The following is a 21786-nucleotide window of genomic DNA, read 5'->3' on the forward strand; positions in this document are numbered from 1 at the left end:
GATACCTGATAACTGTCCAGATGACACGGAGGACCAAGGGAAACCCATGCAGACCACCAAAGGTGCAGTGTTTGGTTTCTCTGAGTCAGAGCACAAAGAGATATGCAATTCACCCTAATGTTCAGAATATTAAGAGTACAGATGCTACTGAAAGTAGCTTTTATATTATAGTATTTAAATTATAATATTATATCTATTATAATGTGTTTATACATCTTTTACAATAAGTTCAAAATAATTTTGATCTAGAAATTTACAAAATTACGCTCTGAGCTCTAGGGTTACTAAAATTCTATACTGACTGGCACAGTAATTGCATAGATATTCTTCTCACATGCATATGTAAAGCATTTATAGGTTCACCTTACATTTAATAGGCTTTAGTGAAAATCATGTGCATGCTATTTCTGTAATTAGGGCCACCATCCACCTGATTTAAATATATTACCATTTATTACACATATTCAATTAAGAGGGGAGGGTGGCTACTTTCTTGACATGCTTTAATGTGCTCAATGAGCAGACCTGTAATGGGAAGGAACATGCGTCAGCCCTCATATTCATCTCCATAAGACTTTGCTTTAGTACTAATGACCTCTAATTAAAGGAAGCTGGGTCATAGAAACTCTCCCCAGAAGACAAGCTCATAGGACAGATGGGACTTAATTCACCTACCGGTGCTTTTCTCTGCTGTTGTCTAGTAAGCTGCCCTGGGGAAGGCGGAAAGAAGGATCAGGGAGAGAGTGAGAGGGGAAAAGGATGTGAAGAGGGCACGGGGTTTTCGTGGCTGATGCCAATCTGTGTGCAAATCACCTTGCGTTGTGACTGGGGCACCAGTCGAAGGCGCTGACTAACAGAAATGCAGTCTGAACTTCACCCTAATTAGCACGAGTAATTATGTAGCTGCTGTGGTGTGTAAAATAAGGCAGACAGGGACAGGGGGAATGTTCTGGAAAGCCCGAAGCCCAGCCTGACATGGAGAGTAATTGCCTTTACTGCAGGTTCAATGACAAATGGCTGGTGTCCAGATGAATCCTACACCAGGTAGGGGGAGAAAGTGCCCTGATGTGCCCCTGGTTCAGCTGGAACAAGACTCAAAACAAGCATGGACTTTAATATCTGTGTGGAAGGATTTTATTCCTCCAGCTGTTTATGTGTCATGAAGACTTTATGTAGCAAACTAACAGCAGCTTTCCAATTCATTAGCGGGATGAAGGTTCTCCCTGGGTTGCTTTATTGTGATGGCTAATGATCTTGCTTTTGATGCTGCATGCCCTATATCAGCTCCTCAGAGTAGGTGTGCAGATTTCTAAAATCATGTGGATATTACAGGCCAGCATATCACACCAAAGTGTGATAAACCATACTGACAGACAGACAAATAGACAGACAGTCTCAAACACACACACACACACACACACGCAGACCCTCACAGATGCTTGGGTCTCTCACGGTAGCCTAAGGTATGAATTTTCACCATGCGAGTAATTAGCTGTTTAATTAAGATCAGTGTGGCTTGCAGCATGGCCATGGTCACAGACACACACCCCCATACAGGCACACGCTCTGAGAGACAGTAGAGCACATCTTATGTTGCTACATGCCAAGTCAATATCAAATCATCTTTGCCATTTACTGCATATGCATCATCATTTTTATAACGTCTCTAGAAAATGTCTTTGTGAGGTTTGCTGCTTTGACAGTTGTTGTCAAACCATCAATAGACCTATCATTACAGTTAGCTATGATATAGCTTTAGTGTGTGTGTATGTATGTATGTATGTATGTATGTATGTATATATATATATATATATATATATATATATATATATATATATATATATATATATATATATATATATATAACATGTGCAAGCAATGTGCTTTCACTTGTCTCTATAATCAGTCTCTGCTCAATTAGCAGCAAGGCAGTGAGGTGATTATAGCAACCCCATGCCTTTAAACATCACTATAATGCCTTTAATATGTCTGTCAGAACATGGTCCTTGAATTAGTTTGTGTGTACACGTACATTTGTGTGTTAAAGAGCAAGAGACAGAGCGAGCGAGCGAGAGAGAGACAGAGGGAAGAAATGTGTTCCTGAGGGTGATTTTTACATTTTTTTGTCAGTTCCAAGCCTCCATTAAACTAGCTCAGACATGGCTTTTGATAGCTTTAATGATCTCTTCTCTTTGTGTGAGTTGGAGGTTGCTTTTACGGGTCCTAGGTGAGCAACAACAATTGTGTTGGGGATTATACGGGTATTTCAGCACAATGTTGTACTGCTATATGAACTGACATGTTTTTACTGACATGTTTTAGAATTTTGAAATAACAATACAGCACTCTAATCCTTACTCTCATGGTAAAAATACTAAAGTATTTCATGTGTGTTCTCTGTGATCAGTTCTTTTCCTGGTATACCCACCCTTTTTATTTTCTATGGCTATATGGGTGTGTGCGCATCATGCTGTCTCCTTGCTGTCAGATGTGTGTGTGCTTCCTGGAGAGGTTGAAGAAGCCCTGCCGGTCTATACTCTCTCTTTCTGTCATTATACACTGCTGGAGCTGTCCTCTGCGGGCTCGGACCACAGGACACACACTCCACAGACTGTTACTGAGTGCCAGGTACACACACACTCTTAGGCACTCACTCCCTGACATTCTTTCCCTCTGCCTCTGTATTGCCTTTCAGAGATACTAACTTGTTACATGTTACATGCTGTAGGGTTCAGCTCTATGCAGTAGCACAGGAGTGAAGTAGCAGTTTAAAATAGTTCAAATTACGGTTTTAACAAAATAACACTAAAGTGAAACAGCAATTGAACTAAACTGATTTGAGCCCCTTGGATTGGGTTTCAGCATTGTAATTTAGTTAATTGCATAAACACACAATGAAATTACAGTAAAGGTTGTTGATGAATGGTTTAAATCCACAGAGCTGTGATACCTGTTTTGTTTTTTTTCCACAGAGTGAAGGTGAAGAGGTTGTTCCTTTCTGTCTGGATGACACCTTTGATTATGACAGTGTGGAGCTGCTTCACAGGCACCCCATCCAATGCTGCGCCAGTACACCATCTTGACCTGTAAGTGCCCCTAGTTGGGCAGAAGAGAAAAGTGCCGTTATGTTATTTACAAGCTCCCTTGTGTTTTTACAGGGCCACTGAACTGTGATGGATTATGGCTCACCCACCTTATGTGCTTTTTTTTGTGTGTGTGTGTTTTTTTTTTCAAAAATTTTTAAACATTTAAATTTTTTTTTTTATTATTAACAGTGTTCAGCTCATAAGCAACTGTAATAGGGGTTGAGGTTGTGCTGCTCTAATCGGTATGTTAGCACAGGGCATTTTCACAAAAAAGCCCATCCATGCATGAAATACCTGAGCTCGGGCAGCCTGTTATTGTACAACACCAGGCACACTTTTCTGTATGCTAGAAACTGTGGCGGGCCACTTTTAGTCCCTCCCACTGAGCATACTCTTAGGAGAGCAATTAGGTTCTTGTTGTTACTAGTTGTATTCCACTATGCTTTATTCACTGGAACAAACCGCTTTGCGACTTTTTTTTTTGTTACCATTTTGTAAGCATGTGAAAATCTGAATTAAAGCTTTCTATGTTGGTCTCTGACCAAGCTCTGCCCTTTTGTTCCCTTTTGTTTTGTTTTTTTTGACATTTTAAAGAAAATCTAAAAGCGCCTATTGTTGAGAGATTTCCCACCGTGTTCTGTAATTTTCTGCACCCTTACATACATGGTTGTCAGCATGCTGTATTTCTTTCTTTCTTTTTTCTTTAACCTTTTACAGAATTTGTAAGAAAGTTGTGGTGTCAGAAGGAGTGCCTGGAATGCAAGTAAGGTAGCAGATCTATGACTGTTCATTTACCTCTCTAAAACATTAGGAATATTCTGTGCGTATTTCAGCTGCCTGCTCAGTTGGTGACCATGCATCTTTAATGCCCTTTCCCGTCATCTCCCATTTAATTGGTGGGCAGAAGGGTTGGAACAAGCCAGAAAGAACAAGACCTTTTCAGTGTACCAAGAAGCTCAGTTACACAGTCGGATTTCAGGCATGTTAGTAAAGAATAGTGAACTATTAGCGTAGTTGCCTTGGGTATGACTGAACCCAATAATGTTTGCGCCGTTATACCTGTGTGGTGCAATGATACAGAATTGTCATTTTATTTTAATTTCTACATATACCGCTTTATAAAACTGACATGAGTATGTACTTCATGTAGGCTAATTGGCTATTTTCCTGGCGTTTTCCTGTTGCTAAGCAATGATGGCCATCTCTGGCCAATAGTGTTTGAGTGTGTGTGTGTGTGTGTGTGTGTGTGTGTGCGTGTGTGCATGTGTGCGTGTATGCGTGTATGCATGTGCGCGCACGTGTGTGTGTGCACGCGTGTGTGTGTGTGTGCATGTGAGTGCGCCTGTGTGTGTTTGCATTTGACGGTTCCAGGGTGCACCAAGGCTTTCCCAGCAGGTGGAGATGGCTGTTCTTTGCCAGGTGTCCAACCTCATTGCTGTGCTCTGTTAGGCCACATGTGCCATTACCACAGCCCTTCAGTTAGAGCAACACCAGCACAGTGATAAAGAGCAAGATAAAGAGGGCAACCCCAATGTGTGTCTGTGGATGATAACGTTTCTAAGAAACTACAAAGAAAATATATAAAATGCTTGTTCGTCTGAATGGATTCTGTTATAAACAGTTTTTAATTTAAAACTCAAATCATGTTTTGTAATAGTAAAAGGGCTTATCATGCGCTCTTTATGGAGAAACACAGAGAAGGAGTGATGAATCCCTCTGTGTCCCTGCATTCAGAAACATGTACATATGTGCTTGTGTTTGTTCACTGGCGCACTAACAGTGTTTCCCATGTGAGCTGAGAAGGATTGTCTAAATGAATGCTGTTGCTAATGATACCTTTGTTATTATTACCTTCGGTATTTATTATTATGCTTATTTGTGCAGCAGCTCAAAGTGCTGAAGTTCTCTGCTGAGGCACAAATGGCCCATGTCTGCATTCTGATGTGCATCCTGGAAAGAGGGATGGGTCTGGCTGCTCATTCTCACTGTATCCCGCTTTGTGCACGTCAGTGACCTGTGGCCCCAGGGCCAGCCCAACTGGGCAGCACGTCGCTGACCTGTGACCCCAGGGCCAGCCCAAACGGGCAGCACGTCGGTGACCTGTGGCCCCAGGGCCATCCCAAACAGGCAGCTAATAAGATTGTCATGTGCACAGAGGACATATTCATTAGGAGGCCTTTGATGTTGTATATCTCCAATGCTGTGTATGTGTTGCAGCTGGATATAGTTGACTGTAGATTCTTAGGCTGATGTTACTCAGAAGTAACTGTGCCAAGTTCTGTGTGCCTTAACATATCTGGAGTTGTAAATGATTTTAAATTTTGGTCTCTAATGAGTGTCTATGGCATTTGTGTCTACTTCTTTGTGAGGGAGTCTTATATTGTATTTATAAGGGTGTTTTTCACCTGAGGGGGTCACTGTTGTGTTGCTAGTTGGTGCTGTGGCTTTTTTCCAAGAACCTCCTATATTTTTTTTCCTGCAGTGCTGCATGCATATTTCTACAAAGTTACTTAAAAAAAGTACTAGTTAAAATATAATAGTAGTAATAATAGCAGACACAGAACATGTAAGAAGTAAGCCTACCATTCACCACAAAAGCTGGACCTTTAAAACCATAAACTGAACACAGCAATTATATAAATAGTATGACTGTTCTCTTGATGTTGTTGTTGTTGAGCTTTTGGAAAGCAGGTGAATAACCAGGTCAGCATGTGGCCTCACCACCCTGTGCCTTTGATGAATCATCCTGTTACTCACCTCATATGTGCAGTCAAATAACTCACACGGTGACACATCTGCCTCAGGAAGTGCCTCAGTAGAGATGATTTGTCTGGAAAGTCACAGAGAAAATCCTGCAGCTCGTAGGAATCCTCCCAGCACTAGGGGAGAATTTGATCAGAAAGATGTAGCCCACCAGTCAATCTTGTTCCTCCTGCCTTCTGCTGCAGAGCTGCTGTGGACTGGAGGCTGGGCAGGCTGGTTGTGTGTGGAAGAGGTGCTTTTCACTATCTCCTAGACAGGAATGAGTGGAGACACTAATAACCAGCTTACAGAATGGTGCTGCATGTACACATTTTTGCAAGTGCGAAGCACACATGACAAGTCAGGTAATAAGTGAATGTGGGGTCGATGCTTCCTGGGACAGTCTCTAGAATGGGTACAAGTGCAGAGATAGTGTACCGATGTTGTGACTTTCAAGCTTTAGCCAATTAGCCGCTTTAAATAAACAATCTGACGAGTGGGAGTAAAGACAAGTCACACTTCATCCAAGGTTGGGAGCTCTTTTCCAACTACCTGCTCTCAGGGCCGTGAGGGCCTGTTTGTGGGTGTGTGTGTGTGTGTGTGGGTGGGTGGGTGGATACCGTGTGTGTTTTGTCTACCCTTCTCCACATTGTATTATTCTGGTAATGGGTCTTGATACCTCAGCTCTTGATACATTTCAAGGGGGAGCTGGGATTAATAGACTAGTAGTGTTTAGATTTACACATACGTTCTTTCTGCACGTTTATGGTTGTGGAAAAAATAGTTGGCTGGGTCTCTGTTATTTGATTATTTCTCCACTCTCACACACATTTATATCCCTGTGGATGGTGCTAAGGTTTCATTGATTTACAACAAGATGAAACGATGGCGTAATAAAAGTGTATGATAATAAAGCATCATGCCGCAGAGATAGAGAAGGAAGGAGCAGAGAGAGAAAGAGGGAGAGTGGGAGAAAGAGAGAAAAAGAGGGAGAGTGGGAGAGAGAGAGAGAGAGAGAGAGAGAGACAGAGGGAGAGTGGGAGCGAGAGATGGAGGGAGAGAGAGGGAGAGAGCAGGGACATTGCTGCTGATCTCTAAAGCACTGTTTATGCAAATTCTCTTTAGGGCTTGTCATCACCTTGGCCAGTCCCAGTGAGGCAGTGCTACTATGGCTCTGCTGCTGAGAAACACACAGACGCACAGGCAGAGATTCTCTACAGTAGGAGGCAGACTGAGAGAGACAGAGAGGCAGAACTGGGGAGAGCCCAAGGAGAGGCTGGGTCCTGCATCAGGTGGGGCTTTGTGATCAGACAGATTCGGGCAGGGACTGAATCATGCTGCATATAGCTAAATTACCTTGATAAACCTTTCTGAACCTCTGTCTTTCTCCCTAAAGCAGACATCACCTCATGCATAATGGTTTGTTGGTTGTCAGAACAAGTCCTCTGAAATAATGATCATTATATATATATATGTCCAGTAACCAGTCCAAAACATATTGGCTCTTGAAGAAAAGTGTCAATGAAGTGGACAGGTTGTCATCTTGGTCTCTTATTTTTATGTAATGTGTTTGAATATGTGTTCTTAGGACTGATTAGCCTTTCAGCAACCTAAATATACAGCAAGATTGTTCTAGATTTTAGGCCAACGCTCGATCACACCTGTTACTAAATTAGTGTGAACACTCATTCTTGCCCTGCTTTGGAACACTTGTTATTTTGGGACTCCTGTGTGGGGGAGCTATTTTGGATTTGTTTGCTTCTTAATAGATTTTGTCAAAGTGATTGTTTTTAGAGATTTCTTATCAGACCAAAATTCCTGTTTGTTACTTGATTAACATAAGCTTGCAGTCAGCAGAATATATAATGAAACCAGGTAAATTTCAAACAATCTAGGACAAACTTGTTCTGTGTAACTTGCTGTAGATGCTTGAGGAATAGCCAGAATGGTTATTTTTTATTATTAGGCACACAGTAAGCTAAATGGAGATCCAAAGCCATAGTAGAAAACACCATCACATCAAAGAATCAAAAGCCAGGCTGAGAACAGGGAGAGAGTGAACCAGGCAATCTATACACAGAAAGATGAAGTACAAAAATAGGTTCAGTAAGCACTTGGAAACTAAGTGGCAATACTATGCAGTGAGATAGACAAACAGGTAGGTATTTATGTACTTTCTAATAAGAAATGGGTGAGGCCGTTCAGTATGCAGGGGAGGATGATCTGACATAACGAATTGGTTCCTGAGGATTATGGGATGTGGAGTCCTCCTCTGCAGCCTCCTGTGTACCAGGCAACTGCATTGAATTCTGACAGAATAAATAGCTCTATTAACTGTTGTGAAGTATTCAGTAGCATTTTAAGCATTATGGTACTTACAGAAACAAGAAAAAAGTGCCAACCTTAAACTATTGCATACCAGTATATACCTAGATTGCAGACAGGTATATTGCATTGCCTTTCTTTAAATACGGTAAATCCAGGTATTAATTTTGCCATTATTAGGCTATATCCTTTATATTACTCTATAAAGTCTATGTAAGCATATACACAGCGTCCTTAATTTTGCAGACCCACTGTGGACTATTTCTTATTTTTTACACTGAATTGTAGAGAAGGTTGTGTACGATGTACCATTTGGCAGGTACTGGTGCCTGTGCAGGGTGAAAGGGGTACACATAAATACCTTTGAATGTCTGTTTTAACAAGTGGTTGAACCAAAGGAGTGATCCCAGCTTTTATCACTGGAGAGATCCACTCCGTGCTTGATTAATGGACAAGTTTTCCCTCGCCTGCTGAAGGAATGAGAGGAGTGAAATGATTCACCCCAGACTCCTCCTTTCTTTACCTTTCACATGGCACCATGGAGCAAAAACAATTTGTACAATGGTGTGAAAATAGCATGCATCTTAAGAGTAAATAACATTGCCATCTCCTGGGTTGAAAAAGGCCCCTTATTAGAATCTGTACCATGCAGCGTTGAAAACTGTAAACAGCTAGTATTTTGAAAGCCCAGAAAGGAAAAAAGGAAAAACAAACAAACAAACAAAAAACAGCTGTATTTTCCTGCGAAAGTTACATATCTTTAGTTCAGCAGGCGATATTACATACAAGTTAGCAATTACAGATTAATTTGACCATCTTAAAGCAAAGATTAGACAGCTTCATTCACACTTTTATTGTACAGATGAAAATATCATAGAGACCAGCAAAGGATGCCTGAAGTCGACAGAGTCATTTTGCCTCCTGCGTTACGCTGTATAGTATTCGTGCCGGGTGATGTGCATCATTTGTGGAACGTCCCCAACCTCCAGACTCCAGAGCCACCTGCTTGCTGGAGCCTGCAGGATATTAGACAGCCAGCTTTTTCATTTCCCTTTCTGCAACCCCATCCTCACCAGCACCCCCACCTTTACAACCCAAATACGAGCCTCTGTCCAACCAGTTGCCTCCGTAGTCTCCGTGGTAAAAGCCAGATCAGAGCCATAATCGCATCTCTAATCTAGGTCATATATTTTATATATGTAGGCCATATCTTTTGGTAAATGTCACGTTCTCTGAGTTGTTGACTGAGTGTCCCACGGTGATGATGGTGCTGTGATTGATCTCCATCCTTTCCACAGCGGTGGTATGATTAGGAAACATGACTGACCGTGGGGAGAGTGTTTAAATGAACCCTATCTGAATTATTTGGACTGGATGGAGCGATAAATTGGTGGAGTTGAGCAGGGGGAATCACCCCTTATACATAACATACTTTAAAAAGCCTTGCTTGAATTTTGATGATGTTGTTTTTATTCTCTTGCTGGCTTTCTATCACCCACATGAGTACATGAGTCTCAAGGTTTTCACATAAAAAGCACTGTATGGTGCAGGAGGGACGGAATATACCTGGCTATTAATTTTCAACTTTTGGAGTTGGGTGTGAAAATCATATTATTATTATTATTTATTATTATTATTATTATTATTATTATTAATAAATAATAATAATAATAATATAATTAGCATTCAGTATGTCTTTGTTTGTTTGCATGCTGAAGTAGGAGGAAAATGACAGCCCTCAGTTTGGAGGTGACAATAATTCTATAATCTCTATTAGTCTGCTGGCCAGTTCAGTCTTCAGTCTGAATGTAGCACCACCTGTACAGCTCCACAGTGGAGTTAGCAGTGTGACAGCTTTGTGCCACTGCAAAACAAAATGACATTGCATGGACTAGGCTGCAATCCAGTAGAATGGAGAGGCGAAACTTTGTGGTGTATACTCCTCAGCTCAGGGCAACGCAAACAGAAATCATGTAAAAAAGATCTAGCAGTATGTAATGTATGAGGGCCATCAGCAGACTGAGTGTGGGTGTGGGTGTTTATGCGTGTGTGAATAAGCATTCCATCTCCAAGAGAGAAGAAAGATGTCCTGTATTGCTGTAGTTTTGGTGCACTTTCTGACTTTTGTAAATGAGGCCAACAAGATCGGCTTGTGATTCGTTGCTTATTAACCTTTAAGCTGAGAAGGGAAAGGTTACAGAGTTCTGTGTTCACACGTCTATGCTTGTTTCTTTTTACTTAATTAATTTTTTTAAATCTCTACATCTCTTTAAGGATGAACAGTTTGTGAAGGGTGTGCTTTATGCTTTTTATGAATTTAATCTTACTTGGTGAACTGATTCAGTTTTTATTTATTTATTTTTTAAATTTGGGTCTAAAATTATTTTATGACCACTGCCTATTTAAACTAAAAAAAAGTATATTCTTAATTTGACTGCAGGCATTGTTCTCTTTTGCAATTCATCATATTGATTGATAAGTGACAGAGGACACAGTGATATTTAGATTCATTCATGTGTGCATGCGCACATGTGAGTGTGTGTGCGTGTGTACATGCGTGCGTGTGTGTGAGTGTGTGTGTGAGTGTGTGTGTGAGTGTGTGTGTGAGTGTGAGTGTGTGAGTGTGTGTGTGTGTGTGTGTGTGTGTGTGTGTGTGTGTGTGTGTGGGCAGACTGGCAGGTAGACGGTGAGAGGTGGGAGGCTACTCCAGACCCTTATTGAGAGCAGGAGAAAATCAATCAGCAGAGCCTTTCTGATTGACAGGCCAGCGAGATGTTTTCTGTGGAGGTGTCAAGTGCTGCACAATTGCGATTTCTCTCACACCCTCCTCCTCTCCCTCTTGCCATCTCGCTCTTGTGCATCTTTATATTATTCACCCATCATTATTTAGTGGATCTCTCCAAAATTTCACTCAGGTCTCTTCTCAGTATTTCTCTCTTTCTCTCTCTCTCTCTCTCTCTCTCTCTCTCCCCCCCTCTCTCATCCCTTGCCCCTGCGTACTACTTGCTCTCTCCTCTCGGTCTCTCCTCCGGTTTCTGGAGGAGGAGTAGGTCTCCTCTCAGTTGCACCTCTTAAGTCTGCTGCCTGACTCTGCTTTAATCTTGCCACTCTGTAACCTTCACGGCAGAGGAAGAGATGCTGAGGTTGTAAGGTTGTCTTCCCACACACCCAGCACAGAAATCGCCCTCCCCTGTCTTCTGTTCTCTGAGAAAGCGTGTTTACACTCATTTGTTTTCATTAACATCACTGCATGCATATGTACATTGCAACCCAAAAAAGAAATCGAGGCAAAAGTGCCATGATTTTTCACATTTTACTCGGGGAGAGAGAGGCAGCCATCTTCAATTGTAGCTTTTATCCAAATTGGAATGGAAGCTTGCATCTTCCCAGGCCAGTCTCACCATACAACATACTTTGCAAAGTTACACTCTTTCTCATGTACCACAGATGATTCATTACTGGTGGAATGTAATGAATTCCATGTACCACATTTACAAAGAATTTGCACTTTGCTGATTATTTTTAATGTGACTGTACTTTTACTTGACTACATTTACGGCATTTAGCTGGCGCTTTTATCCAAAGCAACTTACAATTATGACTGAGTACAACTTGACCAGTTGTACTCAGGCCTTGCTCAGGGGCCCAACAGTGGCAACTTGGCAGTGGTGGGACTTGAAACAGCAACCTTCGAATTACAAGTCAAGTACCATAACCACAGACTACAATGTGAATTAATTGTTCTGTTATTTTACTACATATTTCATTGACTGTCCATTGTTTATTTACTGTGATTACATAATAATTCATGACTGTAAGTTTTAAAATATATTTTAAGATGTTCAATTAGTGACAAATACTTGATTAAGCTGTGATTAGTGACATTTAAATCCCACAACATCAGTGACATCTTCCTATTATTTTCCATTACTGAAACATTTCCTTCACTTTGGAAAAAGCTTTGATGATGTCTAACATTTCAAACCCTCCTGCTGGAAGCTTGTTTGTTGCCTTATGTTTTTAATGATTTTGATTTATTGTTTTGCGTTTCCTTTTATTTTTTGCTTGTAATATCCACCTGTCTACTGCATTGCGTTGCCCACTAGGTCCCGATTCTTTCCTTTCTTTTTAGCTCCATAAACGTTGACTCCCTAATTCCTACTTTCAACATGCATAATTCTACTGAGAGCTCCTTTGGCAGCTGTCCTGCCTGTATTGTTTGCATGCGAGACCTCTGCATCTGGCATGCAGGGACACGGTCTGTCACTCTGCCAGTACTTTAAGACAATGAGCAAATTGGAGTCTGCCCTTGCTTTCTGGCCTTGAGAAGCAGCAAGAGAACCTTGGCGTGCCGGTTCTGATGGGAAGTCAGTCTTCACAGCACAAGAAAGAAAAAAATAGTCACCCGTATTTGCTTTCAGTAGCTGACAGGGGGGTGATCTTTTGAGGAATGCAACATTTGTCTTTTCCTGGTTTTGAGGGAGTTTAAAGTAAGCAGTCAATTTGACAGTCAACTGGAAAACACTATATTTTTAAAGCAGTACAACCTTTGCAGACACTCCTTAGCACTCTTATCAAGAAGTCTGACAAGTGTCGCTTTCATTTTGGAATAACGGTAACAGTTTTCTGTTGTGGTTTGATACCACTGTATTTTAAACAACACAATTGTATGGCTGCAAAGAAAATATAGTAATTGGGCATATATTATTTTTATTGTCACTAGGTACTTCTTAAAGTATGAAAAGGTTTCATTGAAATTATATTTGTTATTTATTTAGGGCAGCAATTGGATGTGATTTGAACAACAATTTGAGGGTCTTGATAGGGACTTGAGTTATACCGGATGGTTTATATTGAATTTATCTTTTTTACAAACTTTTTTTTTTACTGACCTTCTAGATTTTTGGACAAACAGTTTAGAGGTTTGAGTAAAGCAAAAGGAAATCAATAATGTTGCAATGACATTTTAGTGCTTTTAAATCCTGGCTTTTACAACATCACTACTGGTTTTAACCCATTGAGTAGAGCTGTGTTCCTTAACCGAAACCCCTTATCCCTGAAAATTGATGAGGTTGTGGGTGTGAGAGCAATTAAGGGAAGGCTCTGGCATGATGGAGGAGAGGTAGCTCAGTGGTTAGGGCTGCTCTCCCACTCCCGGAGAATTGCACTTTTCAACCTACTGTCGGATTTTGTCCCAGCCCCACAGATCTTCTGGATTACAAGGCCTTTGAACAAGACACTTAACCTCTGTTTCTTCCAGGGGTGATAGCCACTCCATTCTAGTGCCTCAAGGGCATGCAATTCACCGAGAATATTTAGAAGATGCATGTTCAAGTAGATTAGGCTGTTTCATCTAGTCCTGAATGGTCCAAATGTGTGAAGGCCGGTTTTACCCTAAAATTTTGTAGTTACTTTATCGACAGGATAAAGGAGCAACATTGTAGAGTGCCTCTGGCTCTTGATAATGAAATGGTGTTCATGTTCTTCTTTTAATTTAAAACCCTCTGCCTTCACTTGCTCCATATAAACTGCAGATGATTCAAATGTCATTGCATTAAGGAACAAGCTATAATTTGGGGGCTGTAGCTCTTTTTGCCACTTCTGCAGATTAAAGGCAATGATGAGAGGTTATCTGATGTGGAGCTGGGGCCAGTAGAGAGAGTTAGACACATTACTGTCCTACTTTTGCCCCTCCAACTAGAAATTCCTTCTTTAATCTAAGTGTGTAGGAACAGAATGTACTGTTTTACATCTAAAAGGCATGGGATTTAAAACAGTTGAAAGCAGGTGATTGGCATAAAACCTCTTAGGCTTAGTGTGCAGATATAGAGTAGATACTGCCTTTCATATTCTAAAGAATATGAACGTGTCTACAACAGGTTCTCTGTCACTGTATTGCACTTCCAGGTAATTCAGATCTAAGGAATCGTCACAGGTATTTGAATCTGGCTGAAGATATGCATGGCAGGATGTGCATGTATGACTGATATTTGTATAACAACTGGCATTTCGCGTATTAAATTCAGTATTCTTTCTATCTCTGCCTGTATTGCTAGGAGTAGCTTGCTTATGTTAAAACATCTGATTGTGTTCCCTAAAAGCCCTTTTTTTATTATCCGTTTCTCAGACTTGGTTAGTCAGGGCAGGGAGAGAGCATGTGTAAACTTGAATACATTTGTCACTCACTTGAGGGTTACTTCAGAATTATTTTAAAGTCATGGGATGCATCTAACAAAACTTTACTGTTTCCTGAATACTGTTGACTTAACAATGTTCCTCTGTATTAAGCACCTTCTAATAATCTGTTGCACTCTAATGGAATATTGTGGCATTTCTATAATCATAAGGATGCCTGCACAGGATGTGAGTGTGTTTGGCATTTGTCTTTTCCGACACATTCAACATTTTTAAAATAATTTTCACAGGCTGTCAGCCAATTATTTGATATATAATAAAATATTAATTTGTACGTTGACAGAGAATGATAAGAACAGAGCTTAAGTGTTTTTTCCCCCTAAGAACTAGTTCCACAGTTTCAATGTGCTTAGCCTCTTGTACACTGTACATGGATGAACTGTGTATATGTGCTGCATTCATCATCAACAAACAATACAAACTGCAGAAAGATGCAACAATGCAGCTGTGTACTATATTAATGTTATGCCCACTGTGTAAGAACATGACACTTCTCTGACAGATGACAGGACACACCTTATGACATATCCATAGGAAAGTTCATAAATGAAGTTGCACATTATATATGAAATAACAGAGAAACACGTTACGTGAACATTTCATAGTCTATGATGTCAGGAATGTTCTTAATTTCAAAGATCTTTGTAAGTACATAAGTGTGTTAGAAAGAAACTTAAAAGGACCAGGGTTAGAAACATTGTGACAAAACATTAATAAACTAGAGATACACACGCATACGCATGCATATCTAGGAAAATAGGAGAGGTCTAAACTTAAATAAGATTAAATATAGAACTGTTTTAAGTTTTCCACAAAGTGTAATAAATGTGGTTCCAGGTAGATCTTGAGTCATGCTCAGGAAGGAATGTATGTCCTGACCCATTTAAAGTTTTTTAAGAGTCTTTTGTCTAAGCACACTTTTTTGGCCCCGGATGTTCTTATTACTTTTGTTTTCAATTTCCACCTTGGCACTATCGGAAGATCATGAATTGAACCTGAAGTGTTAGTTGTGTGGGCTGAAATGTTCTCTGCTTGTACTTCTCTCTCACTTCCTTTGAGTGGGCTCACTGGCCTTGATGCTGATAGGCAGAGACTCTAGTTGCCTTTCATGCCTCTTAAAGGTGACGCACTCAGTAGAAAGCTATACAATCTGTTAACTGAGAAATCTTTAACACTGTGAAGTTACTTATGATGTGGTGAATGCTGGCTTGAAAGTACTATTTTATATAGGCTCAGAGAGAATTTCACTTTCACTGACTTTACATCTATCCCTGATGGAGATGGCGGTATCCTGTTTTCTGAAAGCAGTGACATGATGTGAACATACATTGCTAGAACTGAAGTACCTTGCCTTAAGGGTCTATACCTGAAAGAGTGATTTTAAGATCACATTGCAGACGCTAATGTAATTCACGCTTCTCATCAAGTAATGCAGTGCAAATCCATTTTCAACCAAACAGGAAGGGCCACGTACATTAGCTCAGTGAGGCAGAGCCGTGGGGCCAGCAAATGATGGGAATGCAATTACAGGCTGCCTCCCCCAAACAGGAACTAACAGAACCCAAAAGCAATGCATGTTGTCATGGGAGACATCTGCATTTTCATGTATAGTAACTGAAACTTCAGAACATTGGTCCCGATACCTCAAGCAAATTTTATATAAATCTACAAGTAATTAGGGAAGAAAAGCAACACAAACCCAAGAGGTTATCTTTGCAGGAACTGATCAGATTCACAAAGTTCTTTCTGCATGTGTGGTTCACTAGGTTTTTTCAAGGGAGAAAGAGCCAGTTTTGTTTTTAAGAAGGCAAGCAGAGTGGGTGGAGTATTGCGTAATATGTGAATAATCACAAACAAAAACGAATAACTGAGCCAGTGGGCAAATAGTCTTATCACTAAAAACAGGCATAGAAATATTCTCTGAGCACAAATATATCAAACATCCCCAAAATTCAGATGCAGATTAATATTCATAATTAAAAACAACAGGAAAAGTGACAGAAGAGACGATCACTAAAGGAATTCAGGTGTCTAATTCAAGGAGTACTTATTAGATTTTAACTGCCCCATCACCAATGCTTTTTACATACTGTAGGATAATTTGTTCATTCTACAGATTATTAGGTCCAACAAACTATACAGTGCAGTTCACAATTCTATGACTTTTCTACCTTTCTGCTTTTTTGAGCAGTTATCCTGGGGTTCTAGGATCAGAGAATAAAGACCTAACTAGAGTTCTTTTTCCTCCTTCAGTCAGGGGACTGTTTGATTCTCCCTGATGCCTGCCGTGTTTTTTTCCGGCTCCCTGGCTGAGGGCTGAGGGGTAGAGGCAATAGGGGAAGTTCAAAAACAGATAGTCATAACTGGCATCCGGGACACAGCCACTGATTCTCAGTACATGGAAGCCAAGCTTCATTAGCTTAGATGCCCTCTCTGGGGAAAGAAATTGCATTGTTACAGTCTTTTGTGTCTATGTTTGCCTTGCATTGGATGGTTGTGGCTTTTTGTGTCTCCTCTCCTCCCCTCACAGAATGAGGGCTTTTGGCACACAGTTGTCTGTAAGGTGAGAACAGCGATGAGCTGCTCCTGTGGTGATGACCACTAACCGTTCTTAATGTTTGTAATTAGGTATTTTAACAATCCCATAATACACCTCTTGTACTACTTTTTTTTTCATTGTCCTTCTTCTGGCTGTCCTACTGCACGTAGTAGCTCTTCTGAGACATGTTAATGTCCCAAAAGGTGGAGGATATGTTTTCATTAAAGTAAATGTAATGTATTTCAAGGGCCTCCCATACTCAAAAGCTTGTTACCCCTGAGCTGTGATGACAATGAAAAACCAAAACAAACAAACAAAAATTTGTTTAAGTAGCTAGTCAAGTTAATATGAAGGGTAGCTTTCGAACTATATAATTTTTACTTGGTCATATTGAGAGCTGAGATTCAGTCAAACCCTTTGAAAAATATGCTGATTGGCTGTGTCTTTCAAATAAAACAAAATCTAATGAATTTTAAACCATTTCATTATCAATATGGCTACTCATTAATGATTAGCTTCAAGCTCTCTATACGTAAGCTTGAAAAAATGATGCTAAAGATTACAGTATTGTCAGGGAGCTTTTTTTAATTTTAGATTGCATTTAATGCAAAAAAGTGTTTTTCGTCATGGAGACTATCATAATGTCCTTGAAGTGTCAGGATATTACAGTTTTATTACTTATTACTTTTGGGACATGTTGATCCCACAAAGATGACAGAGTACACATCCACTCAGGAATGGTAAATGTAGAACCGGAGGTGGGGTTATTGGATAAGACGCGTGAGTAATCGGGGAACGAAAATGTTTAGTAGTAGAGCATGTCTTGCCATGCTGTGAGAGAATCCTACACTCTCTGTAGAGAATCACTGGCTTTATTGTACATGAACTGTACACGAATTGCCCTTTTAACTAGTAGTGTTCAATATCAACATGGCTATACACGGTGTCACATATAACTCACTGATTTTTTGTATCAGTATTATTGACTTTGAGTTTCTTAAAATGAAATATCTCACTTAAGGTTCCTCCATGAATGCAAGCTGGCATGATAGGTTTTCCATCATCCTTGAAAATTCTTGAAAGGTTGTGAAAGTCAGAGAAAAAGTATCTCTTGGTATTAACTTAATACAAGTAAGATCTTGTAATATATTACTTATGTAAGTCTTATCATTACATGAGATTGTGAAAGGTAAAACGTCCAACCTTTAAACTAAATTTTTATTTATATACAACACTGCGTAGTCAAAAGAGCTGTCAGGCATTTCCTATCCTTTTCATGTTGTCAGTGGCCCTTGGCAACAGAGTTGGTTGTGCACAATAGATTCTTAACTTCCCCACACAAGAGCTCTATTCTCATGATTTTTTAAATAATGTGATAGCAATGTTTTTTTTAGAGGTCTTATATTCGTAACAGTCGCTAAAGTCTTTGCATTTCATGTTTGAGTTTGAGCATGTTCGAGCCAGGCTAGACACATTCTTAGCTTCTTTAGTAATCTAAAAACCCTTTTGGAGTTTTAGGAAGCTTAATCTTTATATTTTCGATGAGTCAAGCATGTCCACCCCGTATTTTTATTTCCCTCATTTTTACTCCTTGGCTGTTCTGTGGGCTCATTAAAATGGGGGCGCTGTATTGTCTCCTTTTGGTGATTTATCCCCAGTTGCATGGACGCTTTGGTCTGTAGACAAATGAGTGAAGAATGTCTGGACAGTCCGAACTAAAATCCCAGAAGCTTGAGAGACTTGAGAAAGCTTTCAGATCTCCACAGACTTAAGTCCAAAGAAGCAGTGTGTTAATTATCTCACCATTAACAGAGGGAAAGGTCCAAGTAGGGATTCTTTTTAGACAAATATTCAGTTGCCTTTACACACCAAGCCAGTTATTAATTACTGGTTCCTCCTACCCCTAATTCAGGAGCACTTTGCTTGCACAGCTGTCTGAAATGTCCAGCTTCTCTGGAAACTGTGTACTTTACTACAATTAAAAAAAATAAAAATAAAATAAAATATATATATATATATACACACACACACACACACACACACACACACACACACACACACATGCACGCACAGACACACACTCACACAGACACACACACACACACAGCACACACAGCACACACACACACACAGGCACACACACACACGCACTTATTAGCCTGTATGCTTAATTTCTCTCTCTGTCTCTTGCTGTCTCTCAGAGATCTCTCTCTCACCTTTTTCTTTGATGCCCTGATATACTGATACATATATATATATTTGTCACTTTTTTGGCACCCCTTCAGATCTCTGTTAGTTAGAGATCAGTGTGTCATCGAGTCTCCACAGAGTAAAGGGGAGCAAAAAGGCAGCCTACAGTGGGATGATTGAAGCGCTGTCACTTCTCAGTAGGAGCTGTGTGATAATGGAAAGTATAGAGAGCCCACACCCGTCCGTTGGGACTGGACTCGGGTACTCTAAGAATATTGGAACCCTCAATGTTCAGAGAGACTGCTCTATAGCCAATGGAACACTCGAGGTCCAGGGTTGCTCTGTAGCCCATCAAGGTTCAGTGGTGCTGCACTGGAATTGCTTTGCCAAAAATAATTTTCTACTATAATGCATGCTGCACAGGCCATGTCGCCACCTCAAAACTCATAAGGTAGATTTATAACGTGTGTATATAATATGATAGCATGCATATATAATATGATGTCCATGTCAGAAGAGGAACACTTCAATGTAAAGTTCTGTTAATTTGGTGGAAGAAAAGTGAAAGTAGTTACAGAAGTTATTGTATAGTAGTAGTTATGTTTGTTTTTTTTTTACTTCAGTTTTAAAGTATTTTATGCCCATGCTGAAGAGATGTATGTAAACATGATTCAGCTTATTAGCAAACATGGTTCAACTTATTAGCATCACGATGTGTGAGTAAAGGATTTATTTGTTATGTTCTTGAGATTAAAGAAACAAAGCCCTGCTGATTACTGACAATTTTGTACACTTTCTTCTTTTTAACTTCAACTTCAATAATATTATATTATCCTCATTTAGAAAGTTATCAGTGAACAACTTTTTTATTCTAAAAATACAGACCAGCATGTGGTTGTCAGCATCATCATGATGTTGGAGTTGGATACATGGCATCTATAAAGGCTCTTAATTGGGAGATAATTTTATGGAGATTGCATTCATTTTTTCTTGTAAAAACAGTTATTTCGTTCTGCAAAAAACTGTAGGATCCCATCATTGATTGTAATTGACTAAATACTAGTATTTTTTCATAAAAAATATTTTTAAAATATTCTCACACATTGAGAGCAATACTTTTTTTTACTAATAGAGCTTAGGATCTGTGTTGTACATACAGCGGGTGAAATAAGTATTGAACACGTCACCAGTTTTCTAAATAAATATATTTCTAAAGGTGCTATTGACATGAAATTCTCACCAGATGTCGGTAACAACCCATCCAATCCACAAATGCAATCCACAAATTAAGTTATGTGTAATCATGAGAAATGACACAGGGGGAAAAGTATTGAACACATGAAGAAAGAGAGGTGCAAAAAACCATGCAAAGTCATAACACCAGCTGAAATCTATCAGTCATTAGAAGGTAATCCTGCCACTTAGTGCAAATTAATATCAACTGGTTCAACTGATGGCCTATAAAAAGGTCTCTTATTACCAAGGTGCCACACAAGAAACATCTCATGATGGGTAAAACCTGTGAGCTCTCTCATGACCTTCACAACCTTATTGTTGCAAAACATACTGATGGCATTGGTTACAGAAGAATTTCTAAACTACTGAAGGTTCCTGTGAGCACTGTTGGGGCCATAATCCGGAAGTGGAAAGAACATCATTTCACCATAAACTGTCCACAACCAGTAATAATTGTCAGAAGAGTTGTCCAAGAGCCAAGAACCACCTGTGGAGAGCTACAGAAAGACCTGGAATCAGCAGGTACAATTGTTTCAAAGGAAACGATAAGTAATGCACTCAACCTCCCTGGCCTGTATGCACGCTCACCACGCAAGACTATTGCTGAAGAAAAAGCATGTTGAAGTGTGTTTAAAGTTTGCTCAACAACATGTAGACAAGCCTGTGAAATACTGGGAGAATATAGTCTGGGCAGATGAGACCAAAATTGAATTCTTTGGATGCCATAATACACACCGTGTTTGGAGGTCAAAAGGCACTGCATATCAGCCCAAAAACACCATACCAACAGTGAAGTTTGCAGGTGGGAACATCATGGTGTGAGGCTGTTGTTCAGCATACGGCACTGGCACACTTCATATAATTGAAGAAAGGATGAATGGACAAATGTACCGAGACATTCTTGATAAAAATCTGCTGCCATCTACCAGGATGATGAAAATAAAATGAGGGTGGACATTTCAGCAAGACAATGATCACAAACACATAGACAAGGAAACTCTCAATTGGTTTCTGAGAAAGAAAATAAAGCTGCTAGAATGGCCCAGCCAATCACCTGACCTGAATTCAATTGAAAATCTATGGAAGGAACTAAAGCTCAGAGTTCATGGAAGGAACCTTGAGGATTTGAAGAGTGTTTGTGTGTAAGAATGGGCCTATCATGTGACTAGTTTCTCCATACAGGAGGCATCTTGAAGTTGCCATCACCAACAAAGGCTTTTGTACAAAGTATTAAATAAATTTCAGTAAGCATCTTCAATACTTTTCCCCTGTGTCATTTCTCATTATTACACATAACTTAAGTTATGGATATCTATGGTTTGATTGCATGTGTGGACTGGATGGGTTGTTACCGACATCTGGTGAGAATTTCATGTCAACAGCACCTTTAGAAATATATTTACTTAGAAAACTGGTGACGTGTTCAATACTTATTTCACCCGCTGTATATCAGAAATCTGAGATTGTAATCTC

General features: G+C 39.9%; 1 protein-coding gene across 11 annotated transcripts in view; it reads left to right on the forward strand.

Moving 5' to 3' along the window:
- Positions 1-21786, forward strand: part of iftap (intraflagellar transport associated protein) — a 113019-nt gene that overhangs the window by 5600 nt on the left and 85633 nt on the right. For 2 of the 11 annotated variants that reach the window (XM_081711887.1, XM_081711888.1), the window contains exons 5-9: positions 2-62; positions 2048-2106; positions 2489-2628; positions 2973-3086; positions 3804-6947. In XM_081711887.1, coding sequence (XP_081568013.1) covers positions 2-62; positions 2048-2106; positions 2489-2628; positions 2973-3086; positions 3804-3858 — 429 coding nt within the window. In that variant the 3' untranslated portion in view covers positions 3859-6947. The other 9 variants (XM_081711881.1, XM_081711882.1, XM_081711880.1 and 6 more) reach the window with 9 other exon arrangements.

Source organism: Electrophorus electricus, chromosome 4, assembly GCF_041902795.1.
Source record: "Electrophorus electricus isolate QZ-2024a chromosome 4, ASM4190279v1, whole genome shotgun sequence".
NCBI classification, from domain to species: domain Eukaryota; kingdom Metazoa; phylum Chordata; class Actinopteri; order Gymnotiformes; family Gymnotidae; genus Electrophorus; species Electrophorus electricus.